Here is a 26,064-nt window from a genome sequence, read left to right as displayed (position 1 = left end):
GGGACACCTGTGTATTGCATAAAACCCAGCAAAGAACTCCTTGAACTGAGTTTCTACTTCCTTCCTCAGAAGCTTTCAAATAATAACCTGAATAGTGTTTTAAGAGCATTTTATAGAGTATTTTTTTTGGGGGGGGGGGGCAGTTTTTTTATTTTTGGCTGTGCCACACAGCATGCAGGATCTTAGTTCCCAGACCAGGGATCAAATCCGTGCCCCTGCAACTGAAGCAGTGTCTTAACCACTGGACAGTCAGGGAAGTCTCTTTATGTATTTGTTAAAAAAAAATTCACTTTAGTCAGAATGAACCCAACAACTTATATTTACTCTGTACAAGTCTGACAAATACCTGCTTTGGTCAAACCACAACAAAATTGTCATTATCCTATTGGTTAACGACAGTTGGACTAGTCAACACAGTCACAAAGTCAGAGATCACATGAGGGAAATGCCTTACATGCCTCAGTTTTTTGTTGCTATTTTGTCTGAAAGGGAAGTCGCTCAGTCCTGTTTGACTCTTTGCGACCCCATGGACTGTAGCCTACCAGGCTCCTCTGTCCACAGGATTTTCCAGGCAAGGGGACTACTGGAGGGGGTTGCCATTTCCTTCTCCAATTTACTTTGTCTAGGTTCTGGCACACTTTCACCTGCTGCCTCACTGAACAACTTCAGGCATTTATTTATTGAACTGAACAACTTCAGGCATTTATTGCAACTGACTCATGACCGTATATTAGTGGCTTAAACAGGAGCCCCCCGAAAAATTAGTTGAGAATTCAGATAGCTATAGAACCAGAATCTTTAACATCTAAGAACAGAATGCAAAAGTAATTTGTCAACTACACTGAAAAATAGACAGACCATTCACTCTAAACCAGCTCCAACATGGGCCAAGAGGACTGGCGAATCTCTAGATCTTGGGGGATCTGTGATAAACCTACACATGTGCAAAATTCCAAACGTAGTCTCCATAATACTGCCTGATGTGGCCTGAGAGTCTACACTAATCTCTGCTTAAGATATTAAAAGCATTCATTTCTTAACCAGACAACTGGTTTCTACCTGAGTTCCAAAAGCAAGCTCTACAAACCCTCAACATACCAGGTAAACAAGTTTGCTCTACCGAGTGGATTAACTCTGAACCAAAGTCAGCATTACGGCTGTTTATGTGGTTTCTAAGTTTTTTCTTAATCTTTTTACACTTTAAACAACTGGAGTTCCACATTTTAGGGCTCCAAATGTTCCGCTCTCTGCCACACATCCCCCCTATTCCCACGGAAAAATTTTCCTATTACTGCTAATATAATCAGAAATACAAAAAAGCAGAGACAAGTGTCTCTGCCTTTGAAGTAAGGCAGAGAATATTCAACTCCAGACTCTGCCAACTCCTGGCCTCTCACCTTTTTCCTTCTTTAGATGTGAACAATTCCACCCTGATGGACAGGTTAGTGACTGGAGTATTGGAGAAAAACAAGTAAAAGCCTAGTCCAGCACTTGGCATAAGGTAAGCAATGGTAGCTATAACGATCATGATGATCGAAATTCAGTATTGAGAGACATGGTTACAGAAATGACAAAATATTTCCCCTAAAAGGACACAACTCTAGCCTAACAGGTTGTGTCCATGCACATTTGGTGCATACCACGCATCAGGTACTCCCCTGAGCCATCAGTTAGTTCATTTGCTGGCTAATTTATTTTCTCACCATCTCCAACTTACACGTAAGAAAACTGAGACATTCATTCAAGGTCTAAGCCTAAAAAGACTGAATCCAGAGCCTGTACTCTTACCTCCTACTCCATACTAAACAAAGCCATTCCAAGATGAGTCCTCTTCTTCTGAGCGGAATCTGGGGTCGTTATTCAACATGAAAACCTGAGTTTAACAAATATTTAGGCCAGCCTCCTCTGTTTATACTTGAATACTATCCAATGCTAACTTAACATTAAAGGGTAGATCAACTGGGTGGTTTTAGGAGTTGTACACTGATGCGTCAGACAAACCGGTCTTCGGGCCTGGCTGTACAGATTAGCTGGGTAACCTGACCTTTTCTGAACCTCAGTTCACTCATACGCAAAATGGGAACAGAAACAGTAACTACATCCCCGAGGTGTTTCCAACTTTAATGCAAGGATTTATGTAAACCAGGCAGTTCTCATTAAATGTTAACTGGAAGTAATGGAAACCATGGAAAAGAGACCAGAATAGTAAAAAGCGGAGCCTGTCCCTGGGTGACCCAGCAGACAACCGAGGAAAGATTCCGCACCCCCACCCCAGTATTAGCGGCAGTCGCCCCCCGCCCACCGCCTTGGGAACCCGCCCTTACCGCTCTTGGGTTTAGACTCGCCGGCCGGCCCCGCCGAGGCGGAGCGAGGCGGCTGTTGCCCTTTGCTGCTGCCCGAAGAGGCGGAGGAGCTGCTGGAGCCGCTGTTCTTGTCCATGTCGGAGGCGGTGGCGGCGGCGCTGGGAGAGCTCTGCGGCATCAACAGGGGCCTTGGCGGCGGCGGCGGTCGGAGCGGAGCGGGCGCGGCGAGGACCCAGGCTCATGGCGTTCGGGGCCGGCGGGGGTCGGCGGCGGCAGCGGTTCTCGGTCTTCATGGCGACATTTTTCCCTGTTTCCTTTCTCGGCTTCTCAAACTGGAAGGAGAAGCGGCTGGAGGGGCTGTTGAGCCCAACGGCGGCGGGGACCAAGAAGGAGGAGGAGGCCGGGGCTCGGAGGTCCGGGCCGGGCCTGGCGGGGCGGAGGCTGCGGGGGAAGGGGAGGCGAAGAGGGAGGGTGCGCGAGCCCCGCCGGCCGGCCGGACACGCTCTCCCGCCGCGGGGCAGCGGAGAGGGCTGGCTGTCTTGGTGTCGGGGACAGATGTCTCCGACACAGCTACCGACACTCGCCTCTGGGCCGAGGCCGAGCTGCTCCGGGAATGGCGACGAGTCGCCAAACAGCATCTCGAAGAACCCGGATGGACTATATATATAGTGGAGGTGTGAGAGTGAAGCATGCTGGGAGATGTAGTTTTCTGTGTACATCCGGGTCCAGTCATTTTTTTTTTTTTTTTTCCTTCTTCCTTTCTCAAAGTGTGAGAGAGCTTAGAGTGATTGGACTTGAAGTCCAGGTTTTAGTCTTATTACACTAATGCACGTAATAATAATATAAACTACTAATCAGTTCAGTTCAGTCGCTCAGTCGTGTCCGACTCTGCGACCCCATGGGCTGCAGCACGCCAGGCTTTCCTGTCCATCACCAACTCCCGGAGCTTGCTCAAACTCATGTCCGTCAAGTCGGTGATGCCATCCAACCATCTCACCCTCTGTCGTCCCCTTCTCCTCCTGCCTTCAATCTTTTCCAACATCAGGGTCTTTTCTAATGAGTCAGTTCTTTGCATCAGGTGGCCAAAGTATTGGAGCTTCAGCTTCAGCATTAGTCCTTATAATAAAGCATCCAAACATCGGACTACCTGTGGAATTCCTTTACTGACTCATTATTTTATAGTCCTTATTCTAATATTAATATCAATTTATTTATGGCTCTTATTCAATCTCCTAATAATAATGATAATAGTGACAATAATGACAATACTTTACATTTAATATCACTTCCTCATACTATTACTTCATTTTATTGTCACTTATTAATATAAATCATTGTTAATATTTAATTTCGTCGTTAATAATAATAGTTATCCAACTCTTTGGGACTCCATGGACTGTAGCCTACCAAGCTCCTCTGTCCATGGGATTTTCCAGGCAAGGGTACTGGAGTTGGGTTGCCATTCCCTTCTCTGGGGATCTTCCTAACCCAGGGATTGAAACCGGGTCTCCCTCATTGCAGGCAGACACTTTACCACCTGAGCCACCAGAGAAGCCCTAATAGTTATTACTGAGTGCTTCTTATTAGCAGACACTGCTCTGTGCAGTTTATATGAAGTATCACATCTTTCCTCACAATAACTCAAAGATGAGGAAATGGGATCACACAGCTAATAAATGATGTTCTCAACTACCTGTAAGATAAGCAATTCTCCCTTTTACAGATAAGGACACTGAGACTTAGAAAATGATATAGGTATTTTAGAAATTATATGACACCCATCCATACTTTGAAACATTATAAATGATTCCTTCCAACCATAGCAGTTTGAGATTCAAAGGATCACAGGAAAACACTGTGAAAAAGATAAATAATTCTTATAACAGTAAATAAGGTTAACCTTAGCTAGTTTGAAACCTATTATATGCCAGGCGCTGTGCTGAGAACAAAGAATTCCAAATTATACTAATGGGAGAATGTGATAAGGACTATAATAAAGTTAACACAAAATGCTGTCCAGAGGAGAGGCCTGAAGGAGAGAAGTACAAAAAGTTAGGAGGAGTAAAGGAGGACTTCCCCAGAGGTGATGTTAGTTGAGCTGAGCATAGAAAGATGAGTGGAATTTCAGCAGTCATACATGAACAAATTAATAAACAGACAAAATCCTAGACATCTCCTAATTAGGCCCTTTGGGGTTTCTTTTTAATCATCATATGTTAGACAAAACATTAATAAGTATATAGAAGTCAATTTCTTGAACTTAACAGTTTTAGCTGGGATAAAAGAAACTAGATACTAATCTCATATTTTCTAACATTTCTTAAATGCCCTCCACCAGCCCTTATCTTTCTTTTCCAGTTTTTTCCCCCACAAATCATACTGAAATGAGAGAATGGCTACATAATACATCAAATTAAGTCTAGAAAATCCTAAAAGTCCATTTTTATGTATGACCAGATTTGGAAGATACACTAAGATTCCTAGGTGATTTTTTATCTCCTTTAACAAAATTGTGGGAACTCTGATGACCTGGGTAAATCATTTCTTTCTTCTATCACTCTTAAAAGTTAGAAAAAGAGAGAAAGCCCTGTGCAGTTCTTCCCAAATAAAGCAGTAGGTGTCCATCTGTTAGGCTACATTAAGCCAAGAAAAGATTTTTCACTTTCAAAGTAGTTTCTCAGGGGCCTTGGCACTTTCTCCTTGTGAGAAAGTTTCTCATTCTCCTATGTTTCTCATTTACAGGAAACATACATTTACAGAGAAGTAAAGCAAAAACACACAGAAATCCAAATAAAACTCACCACCTCCATCCTCTTTTCCGCAAGATGGTCTACATTACCCTTTCCATAGAAAATAATGGGAAAGTCTGAGGTTAAAGTAAAGCACTCATTCTGTGCAAGCTGGAGCTAGAAATGTAGTTTTGTAATAGTAGGAGACAGGCTGAATGGTGCTTAGTTGTGACTTACTAAATAGATGGATACCAGAAGGACTTCCCTGGTGGTCCAGTGGTTAAGAATCCAGCTTCCATTGCAGGTGGCACAGATTGGATCCCAGGTCCAGGAACTAAGATCCTGCGTGCTGCAGGGCGTAGCCAAAAAAGTAAATAAATAAAAGTACGTTAAATACATACCAGAGCTTTCCTTCCCATTTGTGAACTTCCTAGGTTCATAAGATGGAAAGACCAGAGAACTGTCTTTCCTATGTCTATCATTCAGAGTAATCTAGCATAAATTTCTCAAGATTATTCTGCACATCCCCTTCATACAAATCACCAGAGAATTTCGATCAAAAAGATTCCTAGAATCCATTCTCAGTATCATTTACTGATTCAAAAGCTCCTTTTGCCCTCTTCCGCACCGGAAAAAGGGAGCTACCTGGTATCTCCGGAGTTAGTACTACCGATTAGAGATTCCTTGATGGCTCAGATGGTAAAGAATCCGTCTGTAATACAGGAGACGCAAGAGACGCGGATTCGATCCGGACATGTAAGAGATGGGGGTATGATCCCTGGCGTGGGAAAATCCCCTGGAGAAGGGAATGGCTACCCAGTATTCTCGCCTAGAGAATTCCATAGACAGAGGAGCCTGGCGGACTACAGTCCGTGGGATCGCAGAGTCGAACACGACACTAACACACACTACAGATTGGCAGGATTCAGAGACCTGGCATCTGGAGTGACTGGGGGCTCTCCCTAAGGTCCGTTGATTCCTTGTGAATTCTATATTTAATTTGAAGACGGAGAGAAAGGGATTTCGCGTACTCAAAGACGAAACAGCCTCAGGATCCCAGAGATCCTGCAGAGCTACTTAACATCAGGTTTCAAGACGCGTTCAGCTAATACTGTCTCCGGTCGGCCGCCGTCAGCCGTGATGCAACGCTGCGTCCTGTCTGACAGCGGTCACCCGACTGTCAAGATGGCAGCCCCCAGAAGCTGGGCTCTATGGAGCTTCTGCGGCCGTGGGTGGTCGCGGGCAGTGTCGGGCTACAGGGTCCCCGGGCTTCGTAGCTCCTGGCCCAGGGGCCCCCTGGGTGCACGGCTCTTGTCCCAAGAGAAGGAGGCAACCGAAACGCACTTTGGATTTGAGACTGTGTCGGAAGAGGAGAAGGGGGGCAAAGGTGAAAGGGGTGAGAGGGTGAATGGGGAGGATCTGACCGTCTAGTTTCTTCTGCCGAAACCAAGGGTTGATTTACCGTACTGTGAGCTCCGCTGAAGGGCTTCCCAGGTGGCGCTAGTGGTAAAGAATCCACTGGGTCGGGAAGATCCCCTGGAGGAGGGCAGGGCAACCCACTCGAGTATTATTGTCTGGAGAATCCCCGTGGGCAGAAGAGCCTGGCAGGCGGACACGACTGCTTCAAGCCACTTAGCGCGCACGCACGCGCCTCTGATGCATTAACTTGTGCAGTCCTGACCTCCAAGGAGTACCCTTAGTCTGTCTCTGCCAAACTTAGAGCCTCCTCTTTTCAAGTAATTATCACAGAACCCGATCAATTGAGCATTTATGATGTGCAGACATTATTTACAATTCTCATTTCAACTTCCTGATGGTGAGTATTTTTATTCCATCTTACTCATGAGGAAATAGAGACAAAGGTTAAGCAAAACCTTGCCCAGTTTAACGTAGTAAGTGGTGGCACTACTATTCCAACCTAGTTCGGTCTGACTACTGAGCCCATATTGTTAATCTCTTGCTAAAGGGACATGCCGTCTTTATAGAAAGAAAGAAGGAGACTATTTTCTATTAATATGTGCCTCAGCTTCCAAATTTGCCAGGTAGGGAAGATAGTAATTTCTTTCATAGAGTTCTTGTGAAGATTACATTACTTCATACACTAAGGAATTTTGAATAACGCCTGGCACTTCATAATTGCTCAATAAGTGTTAGATATTGTTCAGCACTTTCTTGGTTTTCAGCATAAGACTTAGGAAAAGACCTGTTTTAAAATTCCAGCTGTACCATTTGTAATGAGAAAGGTATTATGGTCACATTACAGATAGATAAGGTGAGGCTCTGAGAGGTTCCTTAACTTGGCCTGTAGTCACCCAGGAAATAAGAAAAAGAGCCTACAATGGAATTTTTTATCCTCGTATAGGCTAGTATATTGTATTACCTTTCACCTCAACCTTACTAAATACAGAGCTCTACTATAATTCCTTGAATATCAAATTTAAATTAACACATTTCATTGTGAATCCCCAGAAAGTTAAGACTCATTCATAACTGTGTTCTCAGCATTTGATGCACATTAGGAGCTTGATAGCTGGTTGTGGGGTGAAGTAAGTGGAGCCAGGTAAAATGATAGTAAACTCCATAAGTTCATCTTCCCAAAGCTCCTGTGGCTGCAATTCCAAAATGTCGGGGGCGGCAGTATCAACATCCCCGTGGTCATGTGTCTCCTATGATTCTATTGACGTTCTGTTCAAGTTTCACCTCTAAGGTTATCCCTTTTCATTATTTTGTTGCACTTTCATTTTTGTAGTCCAGCTTCCTCTTTCTGTTATTTAGTTTGCAAAATGCCACAGAGATTCCCAGCTGAGATCAGAAGGCAACACAGCTACATGCTTTGCTGTCTGCACGTGAATAAGGGATGTATAGTGACCAACCCCCTACAACTGTGACAGAAGTGGCATAATTGGTTTCTGATCGTGATGCATATCTCTTATTTATGGATGATTTATGGACTGAAGGACTACTAGCAAGATTTGTACTTTATGCAGTTACTCACAGTTAATATACCATTGTATTGAATGATGTTGCTAGAGGACTGGTGTTATTGAACTAAACCACAATAACCGAAATTCTTACATATTAGAACCACATAAAGCAAGAAGGGCTTATACTCAGTGAGTTGAGCCTCAGTGTCCCTCTAAATATCCCAGATGTTCAAAAGCAAAGAGCAAGCTTATAGGATCCCAGGGTTGAGAATAGATATTCAAGATTGAGTGGAAGGAGGAGGGCTCTATTGTCTGCTGATTTCAGCAGAGGACAGTAATGTTTTGGGTCTTAGCAGCACATTTCATCTGAGGAACTCAACATATCTCCCCTTCTTTACCTGATTCAGTCCTTTTGGCAGGTAGGTAGGAGGCTCGCACTGATATTGTTATCTCATGAACAGAAATGGAGATGCAAAGAAGTTAAATGTAGCCTGTGCTTTGAAGCATCTTAGATAGTAAATTCCTTAACTCTTCAGCCAGTCCATATTCCACATTCTTCCTTGGTCCTGTGGAGTCACGAGAACCCTCTACAATTCAACTTGGCCCTGACTCACATCCTACCATTCATCTGCCCACCAAGTTGAACCTGAGGTTTTTCTCAGTGACACAGGCAGAGATGAGCTGAGGTCTTCCCATCCATTTTTCATGTCTTTCTAATGGATTTTGTTGTCTTTAATGATGATACTTTTAGAAAAACTCCAATCCCCCCACCCCTTTCTCTAAGAAATGGAAATGAGGGAACTCCCTGGCGGTCCAGTGGTTAGGACTCAGCTTGAGTCTCATCCTTGGTTAGGGAACTAAGATCCCGCAAGCCAGGTAGTGTGGCCAAAAAAGAAAGTGATTTACTACTAAGTATGTGCATGGCATTACTGCAAGGTAATGGTCCTATGTGAAGCTAAGATAACAGAAAAGAGGTTGACTTATTTCTTACTTGAAGCAATTTAAGCCTTTTTAAATTCTTTATTTATTTGGATACCCTGGGTCTTAGTTGCGGCAGGCAGGATCTTCCGTCTTCCTTGTAGTATGCAAACTCTTAGTTGTGGCATGTGGGATGTAGTTCCCCAATCATGGATCAAACAAGGGTGCCCTGCATTGGGAGTGTGGAGTCCTAGCCACTAGACCACCAGGGAAGTCCCTAGTTTAGCCTTTCTTTAAAATCGTTAACGTGCAGATTTGGGCATCAAGCATTATGTCTTGGCTCCACCTTGCAGATAGTTAATTTTATGGGGGGAACGGGGAACTTTCTTACATTTAGGACTTTTCCAGGTTAATATTAGTAGCCCAGTCATGTTGTATTTCTCTCATGTCAAGTCTATCAGGTGTTTGAAAGTGTGGCCAAGAAGTATGATGTGATGAATGATATGATGAGTCTTGGTATCCATCGTGTTTGGAAGGATTTGCTGCTCTGGAAGATGCGCCCGTTTCCTGGCACCCAGCTGTTGGATGTTGCTGGAGGCACAGGTAATGTCCAGTTTGGTCTCCTTGGGTAACACTGAGCTCCTTTTATAAAAACTAGTTTCTCTTGTTGTAATGAGCTAGCTCACCTTCCATAAGGCTGAACATGGTGATTGAAAATCAATACACTTCTCAGAAAGATTTACTTTTTTCTTTTTTTAGTTTTATTTATTTAAGTTGTGCTGGGTCTTCCCTGAAGCTCAGGCTTTTTTTTAATTGTAGCGAGCAGGGGCTATTCTCTAGTTGTGGGCATGGACTTCTCACTGTGGTGGCTTCTCTTGTTGCAGAGCACAAGCTCCAGGGTGCACAGACTTCAGTAGTTATAGCACGTGGGCTCAGCAGTTGCGGCTCCCTGGCTCTACAGCGTGGGCTCAATAGTTGTGGCTTAGTTGCTCCACAGCATGTGGGATCTTCCGGGATCAGGGAGTGAACTCTTGTCTGCTGGCAGGTGGATTCTTTACCACTAAGCCACCAGGAAGCCCTACTGAATGCCAATCAAAAACACAGAATATCAACTTTGTGCCTGTCATTTTTCTAAAATTCAGAGGATTACAAAGTAAACTGACCAATTTTTTTCCTCCAGTGTCCTTTCCCCATCTAAACAACTATTTTTGCTTTCTGTTTAACCTTTAGCCCACTTGCCCTCTTTCTTTGCTGAGGAAGGGAGGGGCTTTTATCATCTAAGTTTTCAAGGCAGCCTTTTCTGCCTAATCTACTATCATATCAGATATCAAAAGCTCTTTTATTGGGGAAAAAAAGCCTCTTTTTATGCATGGTCCTTTGTTTCTTGGTGCACACTAGGCATTTGGAGAGAAAAATGTCATATAATATAATAATCGATACTAATAGAATAATGTGTAATAATAAACTGCAATAGAATAATGTTCATGTTTATGTTTGGCTTTGCTGGTGTGATCCTCTTCCTAAAAGGAAGCACAGAGGGCAGTGAGGTAGAGGACATTAGCAGAATCTATCAAAATCTAAAATGCCTTTTAGTCTAGGGCCCCACAATTCCAATTCTAGACATTTAATCTGAAAAAAGAAAACAAACTTGCACAGAGATATAGCTACAGAAAAGTTTCAGTCAGAGCTGCCACCATCTCCAGTGCACCCCAGCCAGTAACATTACCACATGCCAACAACTGCCCATTTAGAAAATGCAATTAAAAAGTAAGCCAATATATTTAAAAAGACATTTAAAACATACAGTAACAAATATGCTCACACTGCATAATTTTTAGTAACAGTGAAAAGTTGGAAGTAACCTATTTCTACCTCAGCGAAGAAATGACTTTAAGATATATCAATACTATAAAATATTAATATTAGGTAGCTATTTAAAAGAATGAGAAAAGCCTATGAATACTGATAGAACAGTATCAAGGACATATTAAATGGGAAAAAAAAGAAAAGTTATATACACTGGATATAATATAACCTTCATTTATTTTTTTAAGTTGTTTCATGTGAGTACATATAATTATATTTAAATTTATAGGAAAGTGACTGAAGAATACCTAATTGGATGGAGAAAATGGAAAACCTAAGGCTGTATTTCTTACAAACAGTGTAAGAAGAAAACAAAGACAAGGAAACAGCATTATAAAAAGGGAAATATGATCCTGAAAGCACTGGCTTTGCCTAAACAATATTTACGACGTGGTCACAATAATGTAAACACTTGACTTTCTGCTTTTAAACTCAAACCATCAACAAAGCACAGAAAACATAGAGCTATAGAACAAATACAATGTTATCAGGCTTGACAGAACATATACACACACACATACATATATATATATACACACACACACATATATATATATAATGGAAGGTTGAAAGGAATCAAAAGATACTATCTATAGTTGATGGAATAATAAAACAAGGTGAGAGGGATAAACTTGGAATGGGATTAACAGATATATTCCTCTACATATAAAATAAGCAACAAGGACCTTCTATATAGCACAAGGAACTATAGTCAATATCTTGTAATAAGCCATAATGGAAAAGACTCGGAAAATGAAAATATACGTGTAACTGAGTGGTCTTGCTATATACCTGAAACATTGTAAATCAACTGTACTCCTAATTAAAAAATTAAAATTAAAAAAAAGAAAATCTAGATTAGTTTATTACTCTAGGTTACACAGCTATCTGTGAGGAACTATTAAAAGTGATATAAATATATTGAGAGGACAGAGGCAAGCAGAGATGGGGGCAGGATAGCTCTATAAATTTTTTGAGGGAAGAAATAGCTGTAACCAACAGAAGAAACCGCTAAAGGGATTGGGAAAGATGGTCTGTGGGGAACTGAGCTGGTTATGGGAAGTGGTGGGGCAGTGAGTTGTTGTTGCTTGTGAGTGTACCTTCATGTTACCGTCACAAAAATTATTAGAAAACGACTAGGAAGCGGTACACTCAGCTCTTCCCACTTGTTATTTCTGGAGAGTTGTGGATATGGCAACTTTCATGTTTTAGTCTATATATTTAAGTATTGAGCCTTTTAGAGTAAGAATGTGTCCATGCATTACATATACAGTTTTTAAAGGTTTTTTATTTAAAGAATCTTAGCAGTTAAAAAATTGCTGTTAAAAAAAATGAACTATTGAAATGAGTACAGCCTTTCAGTTTTCATACACTCCTCAGCCCCTGTACCTTTGCTGCTCCTGTTGGGTTTAAGAAATGCTGCAGTTGTGTTTGTGTTTGATCTTTCCTCCTGTTGGCTTCCCACAGGTGACATTGCATTCCGGTTCCTTAATTATGTTCAGGCGCAGCATCAGAGAAAGCAGAAGAGGCAGTTAAGGGCCCAACAAAATTTATCCTGGGAAGAAATTGCCAGAAAGTACCAGAATGAAGAGGATTCCTTGGGTGGTTCTCGTGTCATGGTCTGTGACATCAACAAGGAGATGCTAAAGATTGGAAAACAGAAAGCCCATGCTCAAGGATACAAAGCTGGTAAGTCCTGCAGAAAGTGGACCTGGAGGAGATGTTTGTAAGATGGAACGTGTACAATGCTGAAGTGCTTTCTCTTCCAGATTTCAAAAACTTATAGATACATAGGAGTGGAAGATAATTTGTGGGGCCGAGCCCAGCATGTGTACTATTGCATATGTTATTTCAGCAACCAGTTATCAGCCTCAAGTCACAGGGGAGACAACCCAGACCCAAAGAGGTTAAGTATCTTATTCAAGTCACACAGTTTACACGGCAGAGCCGAAATGTGGACTGACTCTTTGGGTCTCAGCTCTTGGACCCTGAGACAGAAGTTTGGTTTTCAATTCCCAGCAGCTCTCTGATGACCCCAATTCTTGAGCCATTTCATCCCCCTCCCAAAACTAAGCTCTGCCTCAGCTTTCCAACCTGGTGGCACCCAGCCAATGACCAAGGATCCATGGGGCTCCCGGGCCTGAACATATGCCACATGGGGCTCTCTTCACAGGCAGTCTTTGTTCCAGAACCCCCTGTTGGGTTGGCTGGGGCTTTCTCAGGTCTGCATCAAGGTCTCATGGCTCTTCCCACACATCCTTGCTTCCTCTTCTTTTTATTTTTATTCTGGATGTCTCCCCTTACCCCCAACCACCAACCCCCCACCTCCCAGAAAATGAAACTGCCCTCCTACCTCTATTTCAGCATGGGTTTCTCAGAGGGCGCAACTGATGCAGTTGAAGAATCACCCATAAATGGTACTCTTCAAACTTCCCTCGCACAGTCTGCTGTTCAGCCAAGGGGAAAGTGACTGGGTATCTCCAGGCAGCTGCTGCAGCTCCCAAATGGACAGTTTCTGCTCTAGCTTAAAGATACACGTTTTACATGTGGCTTTCTCTTTCAATATTTTGAAATACTTTTGCCCCAGTGTTTTGCCTCAGTAGATGTACTGATCTGGCAGCTGCAGCATGTTTGCCCAGCTTTTCAGAGCCACTGTACTGCCCTATTCCACACTGGTGGAGCACTGCAGGCAGCCCCGGTGAGAGGCAGTGGCACCCAACAAAAAACCCACGCCCCTCGGGTCAACATCAGCACTTCTCTCCTCCCCCACCACCTCCCTACCACGAGTGTCTACAGTTATTTTAGCTTAATTCTTCCTGCTCCTACTTCCACCCCCAGAACGAGCTGCCTAGACGAACTGCAGCCCACTTGGCCCCCCAGATGAAGGGCTCTTTTGTTAACCATCAACACTGATCAGAAGGCCAACAGTCACTAGTGTTTCTAGACAAAGGCACTGTGTTCTTACTCCTACTGAGAAACATGTTTCCCTTCTCTCTGGCGCCCAGCTACGAAGAGTGGAGAACAAAGATGGGAATGATGGGTAACGTTCCACTTCTAGAATCATCTCTGCCATAGCATAGCTTGCCTTTCAGGCTCTCCTAACAGCCAAGACAGATCCGCCTGTTGTAGGAATCATTAGGTGCTGCAGAGTTTGGTTTTATTTTTCCTTCTTGCTTTGAAAGTGAAAGGAAAGTCGCTCAGTCATATCCAACTCTTTGCAACCCCATGGAGTCCTTGGAATTCTCCAGGCCAGAATACTGGAGTAGGTAGCCTTTCCCTTCTCCAGGGGATCTTCCCGACCCAGGAATTGAACCAGGCTCTCCTGCATTACAGGCAGATTCTTTACCAGCTGAGTTACCAGGTACCAGTCTCCAATAATAATGCCTTTACAACACATATCATGCCAAAATAAAGTTGAAACTAAGTAGAAGGATCCTAGAAATGATTTAATAATTATAAAAGTTAATGTATAAAGGCATTTTTGTGCGTAGCACTATTATGTGTTTTATTTACATGTAGCACTTCCTCCCAAAGTAGAAGCTTGGAGGGCAGAACCCTTAAAAAGATTTGATGGGTTATAAAAGTGATATATTTGGGAAAATTTGGGATGTTAGAAATCAAACATTTGAAAAATTACATTATGAAGAGGTTAATATTAACCATAGTTCCAGCATCCAGAGATGACCCTCAGTATTATAGTATATTTGCTCCCTAGCTTTTTCCTAATCATTTCCTTTTTATAATATTGGCAACATCTTGGAGATACAATTTAGTATTCTGCTTTGTTTAATTCAGCGTTGTATCATGCTGAATTAAACAAATTTTTCCATGTTATTAAAAACTTCTGGAGACTGCCCTGGTAGTCCAGGGTTAACACACTGCCTTCCAATGCACGAGGTAGGAGTTCGATCCATGGTCAGGGAGCTAAGATTCCCTCATACCCCTCACAGTCAAAAAAACCAAAGCATAAAACAGAACCAATATTGTAACCAAATTCAATAAAGACTTTAGAAATGGTCCACATTAAAAAAAAAAGTCTTAAAAAGAAAAATTCCTGGGAATTCCAGTGGTCCAGTGGTTAGGACTCTACATTCTCACTGCAGAGGGCCTGTAGAAGCTAATGTATGTAAAGTGATTACATAGACCTCGTCATCGTCATCGTGGGCTTAGTAAGCAGTAGCTTTGATGATAATGTTGTTAATGTCTTCCTCCGAAAAAACAAATGGCTATGTTAAAGGGCATGCTCATTGCTAAGGCTCTTGTTAAATACTGTTAGTGTGCCTCATAGGAAGATTATTTACATTTACCTTCCTCTATGAAGCCTCCTATGAAGTCTGAGGAGGCCTTACAAATAGCTGTGAAAAGAAGAGAAGCGAAAAGCAAAGGAGAAAAGGAAAGATATAATTATCTGAATGCAGAGTTCCAAAGAATAGTAAGAAGAGATAAGAAAGCCTTCCTCAGAGATCAATGCAAAGAAATAGAGGAAAACAACAGAATAGGAAAGACTAGAGATCTCTTCAAGAATATTAGAGATACCAAGGGAACATTTCATGCAAAGATGGGCTCAATAAAGGACAGAAATGGTATGGACCTAACAGAAGCAGAAGCTATTAAGAAGAGGTGTCAAGAATACACAGAAGAACTGTACAAAAAAGATCTTCATGACCCAGATAATCACGGTAGTGTGATCACTCACCTAGAGCCAGACATCCTGGAATATGAAGTCAAGTGGGCCTTAGGAAGCATCACTATGAAACAAAGCCAGTGGAGGTGATGGAATTCCAGTGGAGCTATTTCAAATCCTGAAAGATGATGCTGTGAAAGTGCTATACTCAATATGCCAGCAAATTTGGAAAACTCAGCAATGGCCGCAGGACTGGAAAAGGTCAATTTTCATTCCAATCCCAAAGAAAGGTAATGCCAAAGAATGCTCAAACTACCACACAATTGTACTCATCTCGCACGCTAGTAAAGTAATGCTCAAAATTCTCCAAGCCAGGCTTCAGCAATACATGAACTGTGAACTTCCAGATGTTCAAGCTGGTTTTAGAAAAGGCAGAAGAACCAGAGATCAAATTGCCAATATCCACTGGATCACGGAAAAAGCAAGAGAGTTCCAGAAAAACATCTATTTCTGCTTTATTGACTATGCCAAAGCCTTTGACTGTGTGGATCACAATAAACTGTGGAAAATTCTGAAAGAGATGGGAATACCAGACCACCTGACCTGCCGCTTGAGAAACCTGTATGCAGGTCAGGAAGCAACAGTTAGAACTGGGCATGGAATAACAGACTGGTTCCAAATAGGAAAAGGAATACATCAAGGCTGTATATTGTCACCCTGCCTATTTAACTTATATGCAGAGTACATCATGAGAAACGCTGGGCTGAAAGAAGCACAAGCTGGAATCAAGATCACCGGGAGAAATATGAATAACCTCAGATATGCAGATGACACCACCCTTATGGCAGAAAGTGAAGAGGAACTAAAAAGCCTCTTGATGAAAGTGAAAGAGGAGAGTGAAAATGTTGGCTTAAAGCTCAACATTCAGAAAATTAGGATCATGGCATCTGGTCCCATCACTTCATGGGAAATAGATGGGAAAACAGTGGAAACAGTGTCAAACTTTATTTTGGGGGCTCCAAAATCACTGCAGATGGTGACTGCAGCCATGAAATTAAAAGACACTTACTCCTTGGAAGAAAAGTTATGACCAACCTAGATAGCATATTCAAAAGCAGAGACATTACTTTGCCAACAAAGGTCCATCTAGTCAAGGCTATGGTTTTTCCAGTGGTCATGTATGGATGTGAGAGTTGGACTGTGAAGAAGGCTGAGCACCGAAGAATTGATGTTTTTGAACTGTGGTGTTGGAGAAGACTCTTGAGAGCCCCTTGGACTGCAAGAAGATCCAACCAGCCCATCCTAAAGGAGATCAGTCCTGGGTATTCACCGGAAGGATTGATGCTAAAGCTGAAACTCCAGTACTTTGGCCACCTCATGTGAAGAGTTGACTCATTGGAAAAGACCCTGATGCTGGGAGGGATTGGGAGCAGGAGGAGAAGGGGATGACAGAGGATGAGATGGCTGGATGGCATCACCGACTCGATGGACATGAGTTTGGGTAAACCGGGAGTTGGTGATGTACAGGGAGGCCTGGCGCTGCAATTCATGGGGTCGCAAAGAGTCGGACATGACTGAGCAACTGAACTGAACTGAACTGATGTAGCCTCCCTACTGAATCATACTTCGTGTCTGAGTCACTGCATGTCAAATAATATTGAAGCTGAATCAGGATTCTCAGGGGATATAGCCACCCTGATAGGCAGCTCCCTTGGATGTTTTCGAATTCATGACCAGACTTGGGGTCAAGACACTTTGCTTCTCTGTGAGTCCAGTAGAACCAATAGAACTATGCTAAATTATGTACTTAGAATAAATTCTAATGACTATCTGAAGTAGGTACTATTATTGACTCCACTTTACACATGAGGAAACTGAGGCAACGTAGTTTATCCAAAATCATATAGCCAGGGGCCTCCCTGGTGGCTCAGTGGTAAAGAATCTGCCTACCACTGCAGAAGACATGGGTTTGATCTGGGTATGGGAAGATCCCACAGGCCACGAAGCAGCTAAGCCCACGCTCCGTAACTGCTGAGCCTGTGCTCTAAAGCCCAGGAGCTGCAGCCACTGAAACCATGCACTGCAACTACTGAAGCCCAGGAGCCTGGAGTTTGCGCTCCGCAACAAGAGAAGCCACCACAATGCGAAGCCTGTGCACCACAACTAGAGAGTAGCCCCTGCTCTCTGAAACCAGAGAAAAGCCCTCACAGCAACGAAGACCCAGCACAGCCAAAAATAGAAAATAACTCTATTCAAAAGCTTGATTTTAAAAAAAGGTCATATAGCTAATAATTGGGGAAGCTGGCATTAGAACCCAGGCAACAGCAGGACCTGGGCTCGTAACCACAGTGCTTTACACCTGGTTGGATAAAAATTGCTTAAGAGTAAGGCATAACTAAGTAGCCAGTGTCTACTCTGAGAACCTTGGGGGAAACTGTCTTCTAAACTTCAAGGACACCAGAAACTTCAAGTTCTCAGGACTGAAGGACACGCTGAAGACGGTGGCCAGGAATCCACTGGAGAAGGCAGGTGTGTGTTTTCTGACACCGCTTCAGATACCGCACGTGTGATGTTCCCCCAGCACCATACAGTTCTCCAATTCTCCAGCGCCAGCCAGCTGTCCAACAATTCAGTTCAGTTCTAACACTAATTACCAGAGTTCGATTCCACGGGTTTAAGGGCTTATTGCCACAAGACGGCCCCCAGTTCACAAGACAGCCACAAACAGGGTGTTCAGGGTACCCATACTTCTGTCCAGCTGACTACAAATTCAGGGGTTCCCACAACCCCCTTCCCAGGTTTGACAGTTCCCTGGGTGCAGAGGAGACAGCAGTCCAGGCTGAAGCCAGAACTGCTTTTCTCTTTCAGGACTTGCCTGGATATTGGGAGATGCGGAAGAACTGCCCTTCGATGATGACAAGTTTGATGTTTACACAATTGCCTTTGGGATCCGGAACGTCACACACATTGATCAGGTAACCAATGGCCGCATCTGCTAGTGTGACCCAGGATATTAGCTCTCTAGGGGTGTCTCCATAGTGAATGAGGAAAGGGAGAGATTCTTCTCCGAGCCGAGCTCCTGAGTTGAATGTTTCAGGCTGAGAGGTCTTAATCCTTTAAATTGCCAATTTTCCTGCTCACAAAATTAAAAAAAAAACAAAACCACAGAGCAGATCCCCATAGAAGCCTTTGTTGCTTGAGTTGGTATTCATATCTTCGAGCCTGTCAGTCTTGCTCTCTCATGTCATCTGCTTCCTCCGTCCCCATGAAGCCTCCTGACTCAGAGTTTGCAGATCAGAGCAATTCCCAAGGCTGACACAGGAAAAGGCACTCAGCCCCTATTTTGGCAGAAGGTGGCTAGATTCATGGATCCTCTGTTGGAAGAAGGGAATGTTCAGCCCTTAATTTGATGCAGCTCTTCTTTTATTTCTACTTGAACATTCTGTCCAAACATTTGAAGATGACAGGCGAGGCCCTGAGTTTCATTTCTGTAACGTGGACTCCAGTTGCCTGGTTGCCTGCTTTGGGTGGGATGTTGTTTATGGTGTATTTTAATTTCATTTTATTCCTGTGTCTATAGCCAGTTTATTATTCTTTTTAAATTAAAAATAAATTTTAATAAATTCAAAGCTCAAGCAGCACAAAAGGGATATATCACTAAAAAATCTTCATCCTTGTGTGCTAACCATTCAGTGCCCCTTCCCTCTGTGGTCACCAATTTCTTAGTGGCATATCTTTGCAAAGATGTCTTGGGCATATTAAGCATATTCATTTCCTTTCTTTTTTTAATAAAAATGTTAGCATATGAAACATTTTGCCCATTGCTTTTTTTCCCTTAAAAATATACCTGCAAAAAAAAAAAAAATATATATATATATATATATATATATATATATCTGCAGACTTCTCCATGTCAGCACATAAAGAACTCTGGCTCTTCCTTTTTTAAATAGCTGCATAGATTCCGTTTGTATATATATTCCCTAATATAACCAGTCTCATTGATGATTAAGATGCTCTGCTCTTATGCTGTTCAAATCGTGCTGTAATGAGTAACCCCACGTCATTTCCACAGTAGAAGCATTGCTGTAAAATAGACTCTTTGAAGGAAAATTGCTGGATCAAAGAGGGATAGCCATCATGATTCTGAGAAGTAATTCAAAAATTTCCCTGCCCCAGTATGGCTCAGCTTAGATTACTCCAGGTAACCTTCTCTAGTCATGGGCAGTGGAATGGCTAAAAGATTTAGGAGACTGTGGGTTTGTTCTGCTGTTACCGCTTCCCAACTGAGATTGAACACGGGATCTGTGGGAAACACGCTTTATAATGCCCACAGAAGCTAGTGCCGCCTCAGCCTTCCAGAGATGAGTGAGGGTTGCTGAGGGGTGTGTCCTATTGTTCTTGTCTTGCTCAGGCACTACAGGAAGCCCATCGGGTCCTGAAACCAGGAGGAAGATTTCTCTGTCTGGAGTTCAGCCAAGTAAACAATCCCCTCCTATCCAGGTTGGTATTGTTAACAGGGCTTGATTTTCACCATCCAGCCAAGGGTTTCCCATCCCCAAATGGATAGAAAATAGCCAGTAGCTTTAAGCAGGAACCTCAGAGTCCCTGAGTCCCTGGTGAGGGACAGTGCCACCTCTGTGGTCAGCCAGTTCTGAATGAAAACACCTAGACCAGAAGAGTCTCAAACCACTAACCAGAGACTCAAGTGGGCCTGCATATATATTTTGTTTGGCTCATGGTTATTTTAGAAAATTGACTGAGATGTCTATATTTTAAAATTGAGAAATTTTACATAAAAATTTGGATTTCCAACTTGACTTGAGAAATCAGAAATATGGCAACCCTGGTTAAGCCCATATTCCCACATGGCAATAATCAGAGCTGGGTAGTAACTGCCCCTTCCCCACTTTTCTGGACCTTCCTAATTGTGCCTGTCACCACACCCTCAACTGGGTCACTTATTTCAGGTACTTGCTTGACCCCTATAGGCATTTTTGAGTTTATAATCCCAGGCTTAGACCTTCTTGCTTATTAACAGTCACGTTCTAATCTTAATCTTTTGCCTTTTTGTTTAGGCTCTATGATGTATATAGCTTCCAGGTCATTCCTGTCCTGGGAGAAGTCATTGCAGGAGATTGGAAGTCCTACCAATATCTTGTAGAGAGTATCCGACAGTTCCCATCTCAGGTACAAAAAAAGCTGTAGCTTACAACCCAAGGCCCCACAGTTGAAATCCAGGCAATTTCTGCTGTATCTTTCTTTGTGTTTTAGGAAGAATTCAAGGAGATGATAGAAGATGCAGGTTTTCAGAAGGTGACTTATGAAAATCTCACATCAGGCATTGTAGCCATTCACTCTGGTTTCAAACTGTAACTCCTTTAAGATTCTGAAGCATGAACGAGTCACATCCTGTCAGAAGTCTGGAGCTGGAGGATAATCCAGTTAGTGTGACCAGCAGCAGGACATCTCTGCTTGAGGTTGTATGCCTTGGACCCATATTCTGACATGACCAATCTCAAAGTGAAAGAACCAAGTTCCTGTCACTTGACTGCAGCTTTCCTTAGGGGCTACTTCAGGCCTTCTCCCAGAGTTATTTGTCTGTATTTTTGCTTAAGTCCTATTGTTTCTTGGCTGTGCAGTACGTGGTTAAGGTAAAACCAGCACTAAAACTCAATTTTGAAGTGTATTTGTAGCTTCTCTGCCAGTGCTGCCTTCCAGAGGGATAATGAATCATTTGAATCCAATGATGATTTGAACCAGAAAACTTGCTAGCTATACCCAAGTTCACCTTTCAGCCTAGGACTAAGTCTGGGGCCAAAAGCCAAGGCCCAAAGTATAGGGCTAAGGATCACAACTAAAACTGTGTAACTGAAACACTAAGTGAGTTTACAATTTTCATGGATTTTGTCAGTTTCTCCTTGAGGGAGGTGAAAGAAATACACTTTCTTCATCATTCATTCAGTACTCTTCCACCAAAAGCCAGTATTGGGTCCTCAGTTCCAGTCATGAAGAAAACAACTTGATAAATCCTTGTTGAAAGAATAAATGTACCAGCAGACTTCTGTTTTCACATCTAAAAAATTGAGAGCTTGTCAGAATACATTTGAAGAAAGGATCTTATAGCTGAAAAAAAAAGTTTGGTATCTAGCCAAGCCCCCTCCAGTACACAGCAGAGCTAGGCAGAGCTTAATATAGTCCACTGTTTGATGTTAAAATCAAACCATAAATATTTTCAGAATGGATGAAATTTAAGGGTTTTCTTTTTTGCAGGGGGCTAGGGGTGGGAGAAGGGCTGGTAAGAAATTACAGAAATCAACCTGGGAGTTGCTGGCAGTTTAATTGCAGAGACCTTGCTATTTTTGTTGAATCACTAAAGTTATGTCCAACTCTTTGCGACCCCGTGGACTGTAGCCCACCAGGCTCCTCTGTCCATGGGATTTCCCAGGCAAGAATACTGGGGTGGGTTGCCATTTCCTTCTCCAAGGAATATTCCCGATGCAAGGATCGAACCCACATCTCCTGCATTGGCAGGCAGATTCTTTACTCCTGAGCCACCAGAGAGGTCCTGCAGAGACTTCAGTTCAAGGCTATTTGAAATGTCTTCAGATGTGCTACCTCTCGCCCCAGCACAGAAGGGGTCATTTATGTACCCTCACTCACAGGATCTTGCCCTGTCATTGAAAAGCTTCCAGATACAGCTCTCTATATACAAGTGTCTCAAAGAACAGCACCTAAGAACTTTTGATACAATGCTAAACCTTAGAAAAACTTTCAGCTTAGATTTTGTTTTCAGCCAGTTGGAGCCTTTGAAATTAACAAGGATCAGGCACTGAAAAATCTTCATAGGCGATCAACCCAGTCCTATCTCAGTGGCAGTGATTCTAAGAAATAAAAAGTTAAAAGCTGTCACTTTCTGGTGATGTGGGCCAGGTCAAATTAGAACTCCCACTGTCCAGCTGTTTATGGCCTGAAAGCAGCTTTAGGCTCTTTGCTGGACTACTTCTAAGAAGAGCTAAAATCGACAAGATTGATGCAGCTCTGGAGGCCAAATTCCTGTCGGGTTTCAAACAAATAGAGCCAGATCACAAAAGTGGGAAAGGAGCTAGATGAATTACAGGAATCTTTTCAGTCTGTTCATATAAATCCAAACCCAAATCACCCCAATTGCAGCCCCCTGTTCCACAGTACCTCCTTATCCTTTTCCTGCAGAAAGCAGGAAAAACTCTTCTTCCATTTTAATTACCCTAAAACAATTTTTTGCTTTCTCTGAAACTTTCCCAGTCCTAACATTGTTCAGCTTCATCAGAACTTCTAAAACCCCAAGTTCTCATCAAGAAAAAGTCTCCAAAGATGTTACAGACTTAATACCACTCTTAAGATGGAGTCATTGATCAATTCAGATCCATCACTTCCTCAGTGTAGCTGTAGCCTGGCTGCAAGTTCTAAAACAAAGGAGCTTTACCTCATGTAAACACTGAAAACAAAGGGAAACTAAAAACCTTCCTTGCAGCTTCCCAAGATGGTGTGGGTTGTTTGAGCCTCTGCATCATTTCCTTTATCTACAAAAGCTGTCTGCTATACTTGCTTTTATTCAGAGATCCGTCTTCCTAAAACTGATAGCAGGAAAACTTTACTTATCCACAACTTTAATTGGGCCTTTTAATGAAAGCTTCAACTCACATGTGAACACAGCTAGTTAAAAGCACAGCACAGCAGGCTTATGTTTAAATTCCTGCAGACTTTATTAGAATCACATGGAGGACTGCTGCTCAAAAGCTTTTTCCCTTCAAGACCACCTTTAATCTCTGGAGTATACTTTGGCCAAGGCAGGGGAGGGTAAATGTCTAGAGCCCAACAAATTTCTCATTAGCCCAACTTTCTCACCAGCTTATTTCCATTTTACAGCCACAGAAAACTAAAAGGAGTTCTACGACACATTCATCATCTCTTGAGGCCTAAGGCCTAGAACATTCTATAGCAGGTATCACAAGAAGGAGCACTTAAGGAATGTATTTATCAGGTTAGGAGCAAGGGTTTCTCTGCCATGCATTTCTCAACATGCACTTCTGAGTAGTATTCTTCAATGCACAACAGGAGCAGGATGGGCAAGAATGAAACTCAAGAGTGTTGAATAGGCTAGTCTGTTACATCCCACAGAAACTTCAAAGAATCACCCCCACCAACCTACCCAAGATCAAGTAATAGGCCACCTTCAATAGATTATTTGAACAAACGGTAATTAACGCACACTTCTCCAACAGATTTATTTCTTTAAAGGAATGGATTTTGAAGAGAAAAAACATGGGGCAGAGAGGTATGGAATAGAAAATAAATACAAATGTAAGCTGTTTTACTAATTGCTTTATAACCACAAACTAGTACAGAGAATGCCCTGTACAAAACACAATAAAGGTTCAAAGATGGAGGTGTTCCCTTAGGCAAGGCTGAAGACTTCAGTCTCTGGTATTTGGAATTTAGGCTGCAGTCCTTGTTTTTGGATGGATCACTGAGTGTGTGGCACAGTCCATGCTTTTAACCAGATTTGAACAGGAGAATAGCCACTTGGCCCAGGTAGAAGTAGATGAAGTGTTTGGTTTCATGTGTCACATAACTACCGAAGTTCCTCCCCACGATGCAGTGCCAGGTGGGGTTGTACTTCTTGTCAAACTCCTGGGGGAAGGAGGTGGAGAAAAAACACAGAATTTTAGTGCTAAACCTGAGGTCAGAGTTTGCCTCCTAGATAAACAGAGCCTGTAGGAGCAGAAAGGAGGAACTTCGGCATCTGCAAATTCTTAAAATGAAAGAATGTTCCCCAGCTCCAAATCGCCTACATAGTGCATTAATGCAAACATACTTGCAGTCTGAGCTAAACTGGGAATGGGGGCTGGGGAGGTAAAAGTCAGAAAGGGCAGCCTCTGAGAGTGCTTTGTTATCATGATAATTACACCTTCTAACTTCTATAATATACAGGGACAGCAGGTGACATCAGTTATAGTTTACCCTCTAGTATTTATCTCTAAAAGAACTAAGCTATCCTACTGTATGACATGTACCCCCAAATCCAAGAGAATAGTATTTAGCCCAAAATACGGCCATTGTAACTCATTTTAGTATTGCTGAAAACAAAGGTTTCCAAAAGAACAGAGCCTCAGTAAGCAGCTAAACCACTGGAGATCAAAATTTAAAGGACAAGACACTTGGCGCTCCACTGTCCCCGTAAAAAGAAAGCTGGAAGCAGAACCTGACAGCCACCTGGGCAAATCTTATCTTTACGGTCAACAACCCTTCTTCCCCCATCTATCCTGATGGCACCAATCTACCCCACCACCTGGTCCTCAAGGCTACCAAATTGCACTAACAACTTCCCCTATTTTTCTCCACCCCTAGAAGCTCTAGGAACTAGAATGCCTGTGTTAATTTCATCACTAGGTAGCTCTAGGTAGGGGCCAAAGGTAGTCATTCTCTGAAATCTTTCTCTATTAAAGTATTACGAGTCTCGGGCCAGTCAGGCGAAATTTGGCTACTACTGTATTGTACACAGTGGGAACGTCTTTCAGACTAAGGGGACTAACATTCTTATAGACTAGACAAACGCACTCCTGTTGCTGCCTTTGTCAGAAAAGGTATTTCTGTTCCATCTAAAATCTTTCATCTTCTCATTCTCGACTGGAACCCTCCCACGACTTAGGCTGCCAGTTTCCTTCCCTTCTAGAAAACACAGCTCGAGAAGTTGGCAGACCTGCCAGCTTTCTACAGACTGCCATTTACCAATCCCCCAACCCAGTCCCCAACCACCACCACCCACTTTCCCTCAACTGCCGACTGACTCCCCACTGGAGGCTGGCAAGATCTCCCTCCGGCCCTGCTGGAAACACCCACGCAGCTCCCCCCTCTCCAACACCCAGATGGATCCTGGGCGCAGCAATCATGCAGAAGGGGGAACCGCTGCTCCCTGATCCTAGAAACCGTTGCTAGGTGGCGCTTTCCCCGTGGAGCTGGGTTTAAAAAAAAAAAAAACAACAAACTTCGGGCGCTGAGGGGCCGATCTTCAAGATAAGTGCAAAATTAATTTGCGTCCTTTTCTGGAAACCTCTACACCGCGCCACCTTGCGTGCCCACAAGGATCTCTGCCAGCACACTGGGGACGCATTATCGAGGAGAAGGAAGTTGTGACTCGCCCCAACAGCGCGCAAACTGCCCGAGCCCCCGCCCGCGCCCCGTCCTCACCTTCTTGATATGGGCCGCAATGTCCTTCTCTATATTATACTTTTCCAATGCCTGAGTAGCACACTCCACCGAGTCCTGTTGCATCTCCTCCGACATATCGGCATTCTTGATTACGGCCTTTCGGTCACACATGGTTACCTGAGGGGCGAGGCCGAGGCAAAGGATGAGGAGTTGGGAGTATGGGCTGCAGGCGCAGTTTCCCCGGTCCACTCTGCCCGCCCCACGCCAGACGACCCCCCCCCACCCCACTTCTCAAGAAGCGCGAGCCGCGCGAACAGAAGGCGGGAGAAGTCCTGCAGGGGACGAAGCTAAGGAGCGGAGCCCCTGAGTTTCTCACCAAGGAGCAAGGGCTGGCCGACTGCAACGGTCTCCTGGGGGAGGGGCTGGCGAAGCTCACACCCGTGTAGAGAGGCGGTCGCTACCGAAGCCGTGGCGCATCTAAGGAGCCCCACGCCAGCCGCCGCCGCCTA

The 26,064-nt window shown here is 43.3% G+C and overlaps 3 protein-coding genes across 11 annotated transcripts in view; 1 reads left to right on the top strand and 2 right to left on the bottom strand.

Moving 5' to 3' along the window:
• Positions 1-26,034, bottom strand: part of RNF10 (ring finger protein 10) — a 57,817-nt gene extending 31,783 nt beyond the window's left edge. For 3 of the 7 annotated variants that reach the window (XM_060401266.1, XM_015101675.4, XM_060401271.1), the window contains exons 1-3: positions 25,932-26,034; positions 5,678-25,732; positions 2,325-5,381 (exon numbers count right to left, since the gene is read on the bottom strand). In XM_060401266.1, coding sequence (XP_060257249.1) covers positions 2,325-2,481 — 157 coding nt within the window. In that variant the 5' untranslated portion in view covers positions 2,482-5,381; positions 5,678-25,732; positions 25,932-26,034. The remainder of the gene's footprint in view (positions 1-2,324; positions 5,382-5,677; positions 25,733-25,931) is intronic. The other 4 variants (XM_060401268.1, XM_060401270.1, XM_060401267.1 and 1 more) reach the window with 4 other exon arrangements.
• On the top strand, positions 6,194-21,041 carry COQ5 (coenzyme Q5, methyltransferase). Of its 3 annotated transcripts, none has more exons than XM_004017420.5 (7): positions 6,194-6,419; positions 9,328-9,477; positions 12,208-12,429; positions 18,233-18,339; positions 19,779-19,867; positions 20,443-20,554; positions 20,639-21,041. In XM_004017420.5, exons 1-7 carry the CDS (start codon positions 6,218-6,220, stop codon positions 20,738-20,740), a joined length of 984 nt encoding a protein of 327 aa, XP_004017469.3. In that variant the 5' UTR covers positions 6,194-6,217; the 3' UTR covers positions 20,741-21,041. The 3 variants fall into 3 exon arrangements, with proteins under 3 accessions (XP_004017469.3, XP_011953303.2, XP_011953304.1); XM_012097913.4 differs by having other exon boundaries at positions 6,194-6,428; XM_012097914.4 differs by having other exon boundaries at positions 6,194-6,848.
• Positions 23,607-26,034, bottom strand: DYNLL1 (dynein light chain LC8-type 1). Its single transcript, XM_004017419.5, has 3 exons — positions 25,932-26,034; positions 25,595-25,732; positions 23,607-24,037 (listed from the first exon to the last, which is right to left on the bottom strand). Exons 2-3 carry the CDS (start codon positions 25,724-25,726, stop codon positions 23,900-23,902), a joined length of 270 nt encoding a protein of 89 aa, XP_004017468.1. The 5' UTR covers positions 25,727-25,732; positions 25,932-26,034; the 3' UTR covers positions 23,607-23,899.
• Positions 26,035-26,064: the final 30 nt, after the last annotated feature.

This window comes from Ovis aries, chromosome 17 (genome assembly GCF_016772045.2).
Source record: "Ovis aries strain OAR_USU_Benz2616 breed Rambouillet chromosome 17, ARS-UI_Ramb_v3.0, whole genome shotgun sequence".
NCBI lineage: Eukaryota > Metazoa > Chordata > Mammalia > Artiodactyla > Bovidae > Ovis > Ovis aries.
Note: the sequence above shows the minus strand (reverse complement) of the source record. Positions and strands in the feature narration are given on the sequence as shown.

What these genes read in the sequence shown, in the direction of transcription:
- COQ5 (XM_012097913.4), top strand. Translation starts at nt 6,218, where the DNA reads ATGGCAGCCCCCAGAAGCTGGGCTCTATGGAGCTTCTGCGGCCGTGGG. An exon ending in GGGGGGCAAAGGTGAAAGGG is followed by an intron (nt 6,429 to 9,327) that starts GTGAGAGGGTGA and finishes TCTCATGTCAAG; the next exon opens with TCTATCAGGTGTTTGAAAGT. An exon ending in GGATGTTGCTGGAGGCACAG is followed by an intron (nt 9,478 to 12,207) that starts GTAATGTCCAGT and finishes GGCTTCCCACAG; the next exon opens with GTGACATTGCATTCCGGTTC.
- DYNLL1 (XM_004017419.5), bottom strand. Translation starts at nt 25,726, where the DNA reads ATGTGTGACCGAAAGGCCGTAATCAAGAATGCCGATATGTCGGAGGAG. An exon ending in TTGCGGCCCATATCAAGAAG is followed by an intron (nt 24,038 to 25,594) that starts GTGAGGACGGGG and finishes TCCTTCCCCCAG; the next exon opens with GAGTTTGACAAGAAGTACAA.